Source organism: Plectropomus leopardus, chromosome 12 (assembly GCF_026936395.1).
Source record: "Plectropomus leopardus strain MGB_pleo_1.0 chromosome 12, ASM2693639v1, whole genome shotgun sequence".
Taxonomy (NCBI): domain Eukaryota; kingdom Metazoa; phylum Chordata; class Actinopteri; order Perciformes; family Serranidae; genus Plectropomus; species Plectropomus leopardus.
In genome coordinates, this window is record NC_142187.1 from 36,305,001 (window position 1) to 36,318,703 (window position 13,703).

Consider the following 13,703-nt stretch of genomic DNA (forward strand, 5'->3'; position numbering starts at 1 on the left):
CTTTAAAAAATATTGGCTTTTTTTCAAAATTTTCTTTGGTGTTTTTTTTTTTGTCTTCAAACATTTTGGTCGATTTATTTTCTTTAAAAATCCCCAAAATGACACCATTTATTACAACCAGAAACTGTAAAAACAAATATTATCACATGGATTTTCACATTTGCGATGGTCCTTCAACATGTGATGTGGGATGAACTTTTCCATCAGAAAAAAACAAAACAAGTCTGATGTTAAAATAATAATGTTTCATCCATTTGTGTCCAAAAATAAAGTGTTTTTCATTTTGTTTTTTTAATCTGAAAACTCATTTATGGTGGAGGGGGGTCACTCTCACCCGTGACATCCAGCAGAGGACAGTGTGCGCCGTGATGTCCGGCAGAGGACAGAGGACAGTGTGCGCCGTGACGTCCGGCAGAGGACAGAGGACAGCGTGCGTCGTGACGTTGATGAATTTTGTGTCTCCCTCAGACTTTACAAATGTTATGGAACTGGATGAATTAAATCTAGACGGTGGACTGAGGGGTTTCACAGGTTTTGACACACAAAAAAAATATCCAGAGATTTACAGACGTCTCGTTCCTGATGTATATCAATGAGGAAAAGTCTTTCTGAGCCCGTGGACGGCCCGGTTGGTGTCATTCCACTTCTGGTCACTATGTAAAATATTCATGCCAGCCTGGAGGACTCCCTGACGGTTTGGGAAAATCACTAGAGCTCCTCCTCTTAAGACCAGTAGAGTCTCTGACACGAGACAAAGCACCTCCTGAAAGCTGGATGCAGATGTGTGCAGATGTGCAGTGACAGACTCTGCTCTGTGCTGTGAGGCCCACAGTGACAGCAAACCCACAGTCTCTGTACAAAAACCTGACAGCTGCAGCTTCTGACCTGTGTTGGACCGTGGTGATCGTTTGCACAGGCAGGCCTCTGCTCAGGGTCCTCATGTGGTTGACGCAGGTCCCTGTGCGTCCTGTACGGCCGTTACAGACTGTAAATCTCCAACTCATCGCTGTGAGTCGGACTCTCGGGCAGGAAGGAGAGACTCAGGGAGGAGCTAAGCTGTTCCTGAACTATAGAAGAGAGAGGAACTTCTATATTCAACAGAGTTCAATACACAAACCATCAACATCACCTTTATTCAACATGCTGTCACTGCAGCACTGTGGGTTTACTCTGCTGTTTCTGTCCATACTAACAGGTACGTTCAATTATACAGTCTGAAAAAGTTTCATGCCAATAACACCTGAATGTGAATCATTGATTGAAACATGAAATAACAGAGTTTTCTCTTCCTTCAGGTGTCAGCTGTGATGAACTCACTCCAGTCAACAATGAAGAGTCCAGTTTAGAAGGCAGCACTGTTACTCTGTCCTACACATACTACAAACAAGCTGCTGCTAACACTGATTATTTCTTCTGGTATCGACAATATCCAGGAAAACCACCAGAGTTCATCATCTCTCATTTAGGATCAGGAGGAATACTAAACTCTCGAATTTCCAGACTGACGATTAAAGTGGAGAACAAAGAAATCAACATGAGCATCTCCTCTGCTGCAGTGACAGACTCTGCTGTGTACTACTGTGCTCTGCAGCCCACAGTGACAGCAAACCCACAGTCTCTGTACAAAAACACAAGCTGACACACTTTTTTCCACACTGTCGTACTCAACCTTTAACCTCCACTAGAGGGCGACATTATCAAGTAGGCGGTGCACTACTTCTGCACTGTGTTCAACCATTCAGTCAATAATAAGTGCTGCTGTGAAGAGAACAATTCTCAGACTGAATGTTGAACATCAGCTACTTTCTCCTGCTGATTTAAACCTTGTTGTAGAGATGGAGCATTGGCTGTGGATTATTCTTGCTGCTCTTTTCTTTGGTAACATACAAACTACTACATCTTTGATCATTTTCTAAAGATTTATAGAAACTGGAGTTGACAGCAGAAATCTCTCATTTGTTGAGCTGTTTCTGTCCACAGAGTAACACTGTACAGGTGACATTTTCCACTGTCTTCTCCTCTCAGCCTCATCAACAATGTCAGTCTAATGGATTCATTTTCTCTGCTTTTTCCAGGACTAACAGCTGGAGACAAAATCTCTCCTGTAGGACGAGAAGTCAGTGGAAGAGAAGGAGAATCTGTCAGACTCAGATGTGAATATGAGACAACTGCAGGCGGTGTTCGCCTTCATTGGTACAAACATCACTCTGACCTTCAGGCGCCTCAGTTTATACTCTGGAAAGGAGCAAAAGGGGACACAGGTCAACATATTCCTGATGAGGTCAAATATGGATCCGAGACAACGGCGGACTCAACAGAGCTGACCATAAGCACACTAACCCTGGCAGACTCTGCTCTGTACTACTGTGCTCTAGAAACACAGTGATACAAAGTGTAGGAGAGGCTGTACAAAAGCTCAACACAGATATCTGACTCCTCTTCAAAGAGGAGGGAAGTGGTATTCAAACCACAGCGTCATATCAGATGGATTCTGATGGTTCCTGTTGGATCAGAGTCACTGTGGTTACAGCTGCTAATCAAACACTGTGGGAGGATCCACACGCTGATGAGTCGCAAATGTACCAGTCAGTTCATAGCCTGATCCTATTAATTAAAAAAAAAAAAAACACTCCAAAGCAAACTGCAATGTGCATCTAACTGGGTAGATAACAAGAAGCTGGTCCTACAGCTAATACAAAGTGCATAACTTTGGGTTCAAATTGTGCATTAAGAAATGAGCTGGCTCTGTCTCTGAGCGTGACAGGTTTAGCTTTGGAGCAGGTTCATGAGGTCCAGCTTCTGGGTGTCACTGTTGATGAACAGTTGAACTGGTCTCATCACATGAACAGGATTGTAAGTAAAATGGGAATGGCTGTTTCCACCATTAGGAGATTTGCCTGTTTCATGGCTGATCATTCAGTCAGACAGGTCATACAATCATTAGTTCTGCCTCATCTGGATTATTGCTCTGTTATCTGGTCTAGTGCACCAGGGAAAGACCTGCACGAGCTCCAACTGATGCAGAACACAGCTGCACATCTGGCTCTGCACTGTTCATCCAGGGCGAGCATCGATGGCAGGCATGCATCGTGCTCTTTCTTGACTAAAAGTTGAGGAGAGACTATCAAGTAATGTCGTTGTCTTTTTCCGTTATATATACACTATGGCAACGCCGAAAAGTTTCTACTCAAAGACGCCATATGTCAATAACAGATATCATGTAACTACAAAGGTCATGAATGTTAATATTGCATTTCCAGCTCCTAGAACAAGCTATGCAGAAAACAGTTTTGTACAGTGCTATTACTCAGTGGAATAAGCTGCCAGGTTTCCTAAAAAAAATCTAACAGTAAAACAAGCTTTAAAAAGGACTTCAAAAAAGGAGTGATAGTCGAGGATAGCTCTGCATAATGAGGTTGGACTGTCTTATGGCACATGGCAGCTTATACCTGGTACAGTCCTTCTATGTGATATGTTGTTTTGTATTTAGTTGCTGCTGTTTGGTTTATATCTTTCTATTTTCTCTTGCTTTCTGTGCCTGAGTGACATCCTACCTGATCGAAACAGAGTTCCCTTTCAGTCCAGTTTCATTCTGATTCATTCTGAATCTGTTACTTGTTATTGTTGCCATCAAATATTTCACCAAACGGATGGTGTTTCTTCAGGAAGGGGTGATACAGGGTTATGGGTAGGTCAGGGGATTTGGGTTATGGGGGAGACACACTAATAATGACTGAACTACCTGCTGTCTCTTGAACGTGAGCTTGTATGTAGCTGTCTTATGGTGGGACCCCAAGAAGATTAGTTGCTGCCCTGGTAGCAACTAATGCTTATCCGTTTAAACCAATAAACAAATAAACTGTGTAACTATACTTACTGTCAAATTAAATTCAACTATCGACAAATACTTCAATGTGAATAAAATAATCTTGTTGCAATACAATTTTGTTCTGATCTTTACAAAACAAGTTTCTCTGTTGATCTTTAAGGATGTGAATTCTTGTGGTGTGCCACAGGGTTTAATCGTAGGTCCTCTGATTGTCTATTTAAATTTTACGTTTGGACAAAATTATGTTTAATTACAGCATTCAGTGTTTAGCTGACAGTATGTGATTCTAATACAGTAACAATGGCAGCTGCTTTAATAAAAGTACTGATGTCCAGACCTTTGTAAAATAAAGTGATACTAGAAACTCCAGAGGAAGACAAATAAACTTCCCACCTCTAACTGCTACAAAATGCTGCTACCAGTCTAATAACCAGGATATAGAGTAACAGAGAGAAGTGAAAATACAGATGTGAGAGGAGACGGAGAGACTCAGGGAGGAGCTAAGCTGTTCCTGAACTATAGAAGAGAGAGGAACTTCTATATTCAACAGAGTTCAATACACAAACCATCAACATCACCTTTATTCAACATGCTGTCACTGCAGCACTGTGGGTTTACTCTGCTGTTTCTGTCCATACTAACAGGTACGTTCAATTATACAGTCTGAAAAAGTTTCATGCCAATAACACCTGAATGTGAATCATTGATTGAAACATGAAATAACAGAGTTTTCTCTTCCTTCAGGTGTCAGCTGTGATGAACTCACTCCAGTCAACAATGAAGAGTCCAGTTTAGAAGGCAGCACTGTTACTCTGTCCTACACATACTACAAACAAGCTACTGGTAGTGATGAATTTTACTGGTATCGACAATATCCAGGAAAACCACCAGAGTTCATCATCTCTCATTCAGGATCAGGAGGAATAATAATTTCTCGAATCTCCAGACTGACGATTAAAGTGGAGAACAAAGAAATCAACATGAGCATCTCCTCTGCTGCAGTGACAGACTCTGCTGTGTACTACTGTGCTGTGAGGCCCACAGTGACAGCAAACCCACAGTCTCTGTACAAAAACACAAGCTGACACACTTTTTTCCACACTGTCGTACTCAACCTTTGACCTCCACTAGAGGGCGACATTATCAAGTAGGCGGTGCACTACTTCTGCACTGTGTTCAACCATTCAGTCAATAATAAGTGCTGCTGTGAAGAGAACAATTCTCAGACTGAATGTTGAACATCAGCTACTTTCTCCTGCTGATTTAAACCTTGTTGTAGAGATGGAGCATTGGCTGTGGATTATTCTTGCTGCTCTTTTCTTTGGTAACATACAAACTACTACATCTTTACTCTGTCTAGGAAACTCTAAACCTGCTGATGGTTCTCCTTTAATCAATCACCTTTATTGATTCATCTCTTCCTCTGCATCTTCTCTTCTTCCTCAGAGTGTAAAGGAGAAGACAGAGTGATGCAGCCAACAGGAGATGTCATCGCTACTGAAGGACAGACGCTCACACTGAGCTGTACTTTTGAGACCAGTAGTACAGGTCCAACTTTGTTGTGGTACAAACAAGAAGCAAATCAGTACCCGAAGTACATGCTGAAGCGATACTTAAAAACAGGAGACAACGCTCCAGAGTTTCAGAAAGACAGATTTGATGCTTCAATCAACAAGACATCAGCTCCTCTGAAGATCCAGAAGCTTCAGCTGTCTGACTCTGCTGTGTACTACTGTGCTCTGCAGCCCACAGTGACAGGAAACACCAAAACTGTGTACAAAAACATGATGAGCAAAGACAACACAATACTCCACATCATCCACTAGAGGGAGTCGCTCGCTGTTAGACTTTAAGACGAAAACACAACAAATGCTCAAACACCTCAGCCAGCATCAGAGGAATCCACCAGACGTGTCCTTTCTCTGTACTGCTGTTTGATCCTTAAAACCCAAACTGGTTCCCAGCTGAAGGTTTGATCCAGAGGAAGATGACAACATAACCATCCTCAACAGGGCCAGACTTCATGTGTCAGTGTTTTTGGGGGCTCCCCCACCCTGCAAACTTTAGTTTAAAGACTTCTCTTTCTGCTGTCTGGTGGATTTTGGTCTCTGTAGCTGAAAAAGTTATCAGTGTTTGACAAATCAACTCGCTGTTCCAAAAATCTCGGTAATAATTTTAAACAATAAGGTGACAAAGTACATTTTAGTTTCGTCAGTTTCCCACAATAACACGTCTTCTAGACCGAAATCATTTCTGTGTCTCGAATGTTGATGCTTCAAAACCATCAACAGGTTTATCTCTGGCCCCGCCCACTGATGTTTCACTCAACCAATGAGATTATTTCTGTCTCCGGAGCAGACACGTTGGAGGAACTAACAGCTCAGTCAGCTTGATGTTGAGGAGAAGGGCTGTGCAGCAGAGAGGCTGGTTAGTTTTTCATTCTCCTGCAGTGGAAGAACATTGCTCATCTGCTGTCGGTTTGGCTTTAACAACTCCAAAGACATGTTGCTTTACCTCTTTTTACTTTTCTTTCACTTTGTAGGTGAGTGTGACAGCACAGATCAGAGTCTCAGTAACCTGCTGGATTAACCACATATTTCACTACTACAGCTTTATCTGTGGAGGGCACAGTTTCTACCACAGAAAAAGACATTTGGTCATGTTTGATGTCAGAAGTCTCCTGATGGTTGAATCTCTGACTGACATGAATTATACTCATTTCGCAGCCCTGGGTTACATGAACAGCATAAAGCCAAAAAGGACAGAAGAACATGTTGCAGAGGGCAGAAACATCACCCTGACCTGTAAATATGACGGTGCTATCGACAGTATCCAGTGGTACCGACAGTACCAGAGATCCAGACCAGAGTTCCTGCTCTACATCACAGAGGGAGGATCTATTTATCCAACTCTTTCTGATTTCTCCGCTCACATTAACAAAGCAGAGACACGTGTTGATCTGGAGATCAACTCCGCTGCAGTGACAGACTCTGCTGTGTACTACTGTGCTCTGCAGCCCACAGTGACAGGAAACAAGTCAACTCTGTACAAAAACCTTTGGCTCCACTACAGCGAGTCACTCACTGTTACACTTCAGCAGCTTGTGATGATACTGTGAGGAGTTTTGTTGTGGGAATAAAAACAACAGAAACTGAAGCACCAAAGAAAAAACAGACAGATGGAGCGTGTTGTCATACATAAAGGTCACTGATGATGATGAGGTGTTGCGATATATTTATATGAGCGATACCCTATCATAATTAAGTGTAATGTCAAGTCTTCCTAATTTTAAGAGCTCAAATTCCATTTTTATGTCAGTTATTTCTGAGAAAAACTCTCCCACATATGCATAACTTTCAATGTGCGAAACTATTTCTAAAATAAAACCTACAGGTTTTGTTATTAATGTAGTATCTTGAAAAAAAGATCATGAAATGTAACACTGTCGTTTTATCTACTGTTGTATGTAGCTCTATCATTGACAAATCAAATGGCTATATTAATACATTTGTTTGCATCACACTCAGGTATTGAATATGTTTTTATCTTCATGGAAAAAGTTTCTGTTGTTCTATCAAGCTCTGATTTCTTTGGGTGTACCACAGGGTTCAGTCATAGGTCCTCTCATTTTTTAATTCACCTATTGCCCTTAGATCAAATTATGTTCAGATTATCATTTTCAAATGTTGATAATCTGAGATATATATATTCAGTTAAAGCCCAGTAACTCTGACAACTTGTTCATAACCTACAAAGTAGGCCTACTGGTGTCACCAGACCTTTCTAAGATTGACAATGTAATCACCAGAAGACAAAACAAAAGAAACCTTTCCCACCTCCAGCTGCTACAAAATGCTGCTTCCAGTCTAATAACCAGGATATAGAGTAACAGAGAGAAGTGAAAATACAGATGTGAGAGGAGACGGAGAGACTCAGGGAGGAGCTAAGCTGTTCCTGAACTATAGAAGAGAGAGGAACTTCTATATTCAACAGAGTTCAATACACAAACCATCAACATCACCTTTATTCAACATGCTGTCACTGCAGCACTGTGGGTTTACTCTGCTGTTTCTGTCCATACTAACAGGTACGTTCAATTATACAGTCTGAAAAAGTTTCATGCCAATAACACCTGAATGTGAATCATTGATTGAAACATGAAATAACAGAGTTTTCTCTTCCTTCAGGTGTCAGCTGTGATGAACTCACTCCAGTCAACAATGAAGAGTCCAGTTTAGAAGGCAGCACTGTTACTCTGTCCTACACATACCACAAACAAGCTACTGGTAGTGATGAATTTTACTGGTATCGACAATATCCAGGAAAACCACCAGAGTTCATCATGTCTCATTATGGATCAGGAGGAATAATAAATTCTCGAATTTCCAGACTGACGATTAAAGTGGAGAACAAAGAAATCAACATGAGCATCTCCTCTGCTGCAGTGACAGACTCTGCTGTGTACTACTGTGCTGTGAGGCCCACAGTGACAGGAAACCCACAGTCTCTGTACAAAAACACAAGCTGACACACTTTTTTCCACACTGTCGTACTCAACCTTTGACCTCCACTAGAGGGCGACATTATCAAGTAGGCGGTGCACTACTTCTGCACTGTGTTCAACCATTCAGTCAATAATAAGTGCTGCTGTGAAGAGAACAATTCTCAGACTGAATGTTGAACATCAGCTACTTTCTCCTGCTGATTTAAACCTTGTTGTAGAGATGGAGCATTGGCTGTGGATTATTCTTGCTGCTCTTTTCTTTGGTAACATACAAACTACTACATCTTTGATCATTTTCTAAAGATTTATAGAAATTGGAGTTGACAGCAGAAATCTCTCATGTGTTGAGCTGTTTCTGTCCACAGAGTAACACTGTACAGGTGACATTTTCCACTGTCTTCTCCTCTCAGCCTCATCAACAATGTCAGTCTAATGGATTCATTTTCTCTGCTTTTTCCAGGACTAACAGCTGGAGACAAAATCTCTCCTGTAGGACGAGAAGTCAGTGGAAGAGAAGGAGAATCTGTCAGACTCAGATGTGAATATGAGACAACTGCAGACGGTGTTTACCTTCATTGGTACAAACATCACTCTGACCTTCAGGCGCCTCAGTTTATACTCTGGAAAGCAGCAAAAGGGTACACAGGTCAACATATTCCTGATGAGGTCAAATATGGATCCGAGACAACGGCGGACTCAACAGAGCTGACCATAAGCACACTAACCCTGGCAGACTCTGCTCTGTACTACTGTGCTCTAGAAACACAGTGATACAAAGTGTAGGAGAGGCTGTACAAAAAGCTCAACACAGATATCTGACTCCTCTTCAAAGAGGAGGGAAGTGGTATTCAAACCACAGCGTCATATCAGATGGATTCTGATGGTTCCTGTTGGATCAGAGTCACTGTGGTTACAGCTGCTAATCAAACACTGTGGGAGGATCCACATGAGCGGCAAATTCACATCAGTCACAAACCGACTTCATCGCGGCTCAAACGCAAACACGTGACAACAGAAACATAGACTCTGCCGCAGCAACTACAGCCTCTGTTGTTCTCTGCAGGTAATGTGGTCACAGTGAGCTCCTTCAACACGCTCTCATCCCAACTCGTCGCATGTTGCCTTTTTACAGTGGACTCTGCGACTGCATATTACACTCTAGGTGTCTTTCTGCGTCTGCTGCTGGTGTCTGGGGATGCCGCTACCATGATGTCAACAAGTACACATGGTGTGAAGACGCAGCACATGGCCTCATTTGGACAACGACAGCACGCGGCAGCCGACGCTGAGACATCAACAAAGACGAATGCTGGTACGGATGGTTGGGATCAGGGGAAGGAGGCAAAGGGTACAGGGTACCGAAAAAAAACACTACATTCAGACGGGAATTAAACGGCGGCGATTAATTCCCGTCTGAATGTTTGCTGGATCCATCCACCGCCCGTCCCGCCCGCCCTATAGGGACCGTCATGCTCCTTATTTTACGTCTTTACCGGGCAGCGTTTCAACCTCATGCTCTCCAGCAGCGTATCGAGCGACCAACACAGGTGGCTTTTGGGGTCGCCATCTTACACCACAAGTACTGCAAAAGCCGTGGTATTTCATGATGTCAGAATGACAACTGGCCAGCTCCTTCCACTGTTCATTATCCTCTGAAAAATCCTGAGCCACACCTCAAATACACACTGAAACACCAAGCAGTAAAACCACGGAATTGAAAGATATTTATATTTAAAATCCACAAAACCTCACTGTTTTAACCACTAAAGTTTTTACCAAATTAAGAATTATCTGATTAAAGAAAAAGACAGACGCTTCCACAACATCTCTGAATTTGACCAAAAGATACAAACCTGTCAATTTATACTCCAGAGAAAAAAAACATACTGCAAAGAGCAGAAAAGCTGACGTGCTCGAATATTCACTCTCACTTTACTCTCACAGTCTCTGAGGAGAAACAGTACAGTGGCCGTAGCAGCCAAGAACAATTAGCAGCTTGTATATGTTCAGGAACAACATGAAGCTGCAGCAGCTGTAAAACAGGAAACGCGTCCCCTTAAATTTCCACTTAATGACGACATATGAGACATGTTAAACAAGGAAAGGAGAGAGGCTCAGGCTGTGTTCGGTGTACAGTCGTCAGTAGTGGGAAGAACGCAGGGCTGCGAATGAGTCGTATCACTGGGATCAGGTTCCTCCCTCTAATCCAGCGCCTCAGTGTCGATGAAGACTAAACACAGAGATCACGGCCTTCTTTACACTCGCTGTGGCTCAGAGTTACTCAGCGCTGCAGATATGACTCCTCTGTTCATCTCAGTGCTGCTGGCTGCTGTGAGCTTTGGTATGAACACATCTCAGTTTCTGTGATATCAATCCCACACCGACATGACTCTTTCACAGCACACTGATACTGTTTGTTACTGTTTGACAGAGTGCAGAGCACAGAAAGACAACGTGCTGCAACCAGACGGAGATGTGACTGCTGCTGAGGGAGAGGCAGGAACACTCGGCTGTCACTACAACAGCACTTCAACAAATATAAATCTCCTCTGGTACAAACAGGATGGAAACAACAGCCCCAAATTCATCCTGAGCCGCTATAAACTGGACGAAGGGAACACACCAGACGAGTCCAGAGAGAGATTTTCATCCACACTGAACTCCACCTTCAGATCAGCTCCTCTGAAGATCCAGAAGCTTCAGCTGTCTGACTCTGCTGTGTACTACTGTGCTCTGCAGCCCACAGTGACAGGAAACACCAAAACTGTGTACAAAAACATGATGAGCAAAGACAACACAATACTCCACATCATCCACTAGAGGGAGTCGCTCGCTACATAACGTTCAGAGATTCAAACAACAGATCCTAAAAGTACTGAGGTCAGATCGGACAGACAGAGACCAAAAGTTTTCTTAGAAAACAGTAACCTCATGTAAACAAACTGGCATCAAAAGGGTTAAAATCCTGAAAGTAATTGAATGTTTGGCAGTTTTGATCAGGACTGAAGTTGATTGAAAAATTTACTCCAAAAATTTTGGGAAAAAAATATTATATGTTATATTTTGACAGCAGTTTGTGGAAAATGACATTTTTGTCCTAAATGGATTACCAGGTTTTTAATTATCAATCTGACTCTGCACAAAAAACTAAAAATGCATCAAAATCAATGTTGTTGCTAATCTTTGACATATCCCAGACCGTGATTAAAAGAAAAAACAGCCTCTCCTTATTTATTATATTGAAAATAACTTTTTTTTTTTTTTTGTATTTTTTATGAAAAGGAGTGACATCATGTAATCAGACTGTCATTTAAAGGGGTTAAAACCCCTAAAATGTATAATTATTTGGTATTTGTGATTAGGACTGAGGTTGATTGAGAGATTTAAGATAAAAAACTGGGGAAAAAATATTTATATATATTATTCTTTTATGAAAGTTTTTGGAAGTGGACATTTTTTTGTCCTTAATGGCCTTAAAGGGTAGTAAATTTCTATACAGTGTATTATAGACCCATTACAATTGGAATTTCAAAATTTATCAAGAAAAAAAACTTCTTACAAAAAATCATGTCATATGTACGAACACAGCCAAAATAATTGTGAAAACAAACGTGAAAAATGACCCATTTGGACAAAAAAGTCCATTGTGATACCAGAGGGTTAAACAAAGCTGCGATGTTGTTTTATTGGGATGCGATTTCTCGTGGTGCACCACAGGGATCAATCTTAGGTCCTCTCATTTTACATGTTGCCTTCGAATGACATTATGGTCAAACAGCACATCACTTTTCACTCATTTGCTGGCAATATGTGTTTATATATATAATTAATATCCAAAAACTGACAGTGGGCTTATTGCATTTCAGTAATGGCATTTCAGACTTTCTAAAATAAAGTGATAATGGAAACTCCAGAGGAAGACAAATAAACTTTCCACCTCTAACTGCTACAAAATGCTGCTTCCAGTCTAATAACCAGGATATAGTGTAACAGAGAGAAGTGAAAATACAGATGTGAGAGGAGACGGAGAGACTCAGGGAGGAGCTAAGCTGTTCCTGAACTATAGAAGAGAGAGGAACTTCTATATTCAACAGAGTTCAATACACAAACCATCAACATCACCTTTATTCAACATGCTGTCACTGCAGCACTGTGGGTTTACTCTGCTGTTTCTGTCCATACTAACAGGTACGTTCAATTATACAGTCTGAAAAAGTTTCATGCCAATAACACCTGAATGTGAATCATTGATTGAAACATGAAATAACAGAGTTTTCTCTTCCTTCAGGTGTCAGCTGTGATGAACTCACTCCAGTCAACAATGAAGAGTCCAGTTTAGAAGGCAGCACTGTTACTCTGTCCTACACATACTACAAAGCTGCTGCTAACACTGATTATTTCTTCTGGTATCGGCAATATCCAGGAAAACCACCAGAGTTCATCATCTCTCATTCAGGATCAGGAGGAATACTAAACTCTCAAATCTCCAGACTGACGATTAAAGTGAAGAACAAAGAAATCAACATGAGCATCTCCTCTGCTGCAGTGACAGACTCTGCTGTGTACTACTGTGCTCTGCAGCCCACAGTGACAGCAAACCCACAGTCTCTGTACAAAAACACAAGCTGACACACTTTTTTCCACACTGTCGTACTCAACCTTTGACCTCCACTAGAGGGCGACATTATCAAGTAGGCGGTGCACTACTTCTGCACTGTGTTCAACCATTCAGTCAATAATAAGTGCTGCTGTGAAGAGAACAATTCTCAGACTGAATGTTGAACATCAGCTACTTTCTCCTGCTGATTTAAACCTTGTTGTAGAGATGGAGCATTGGCTGTGGATTATTCTTGCTGCTCTTTTCTTTGGTAACATACAAACTACTACATCTTTACTCTGTCTAGGAAACTCTAAACCTGCTGATGGTTCTCCTTTAATCAATCACCTTTATTGATTCATCTCTTCCTCTGCATCTTCTCTTCTTCCTCAGAGTGTAAAGGAGAAGACAGAGTGATGCAGCCAACAGGAGATGTCATCGCTACTGAAGGACAGACACTCACACTGAGCTGTACTTTTGAGACCACTGACCCAGGTCCAGCTTTGTTCTGGTACAAACAAGAAGCAAATCAGTACCCGAAGTACATGCTGAAGCGATACTTAAAAACAGGAGACAACGCTCCAGAGTTTCAGAAAGACAGATTTGATGCTTCAATCAACAAGACATCAGTTCCTCTGAAGATCCAGAAGCTTCAGCTGTCTGACTCTGCTGTGTACTACTGTGCTCTGCAGCCCACAGTGACAGGAAACACCAAAACTGTGTACAAAAACATGATGAGCAAAGACAACACAATACTCCACAACATTCACTAG

At 41.7% G+C, this 13,703-nt stretch overlaps 2 gene segments (V, D, J or C); both read left to right on the top strand.

Annotated features, from left to right (window-relative positions):
• The first annotated feature begins 4,938 nt into the window (after positions 1–4,938).
• LOC148188157 (T cell receptor alpha variable 38-1-like) lies at positions 4,939–11,153 on the top strand. The segment is given in 3 exon segments: positions 4,939–5,153; positions 5,276–5,387; positions 10,859–11,153. Coding segments are annotated over 3 exon segments (450 nt in total).
• Positions 11,154–13,158: 2,005 nt separating this feature from the next.
• LOC148188158 (T cell receptor alpha variable 38-1-like) lies at positions 13,159–13,703 on the top strand. The segment is given in 2 exon segments: positions 13,159–13,201; positions 13,324–13,703. Coding segments are annotated over 2 exon segments (423 nt in total).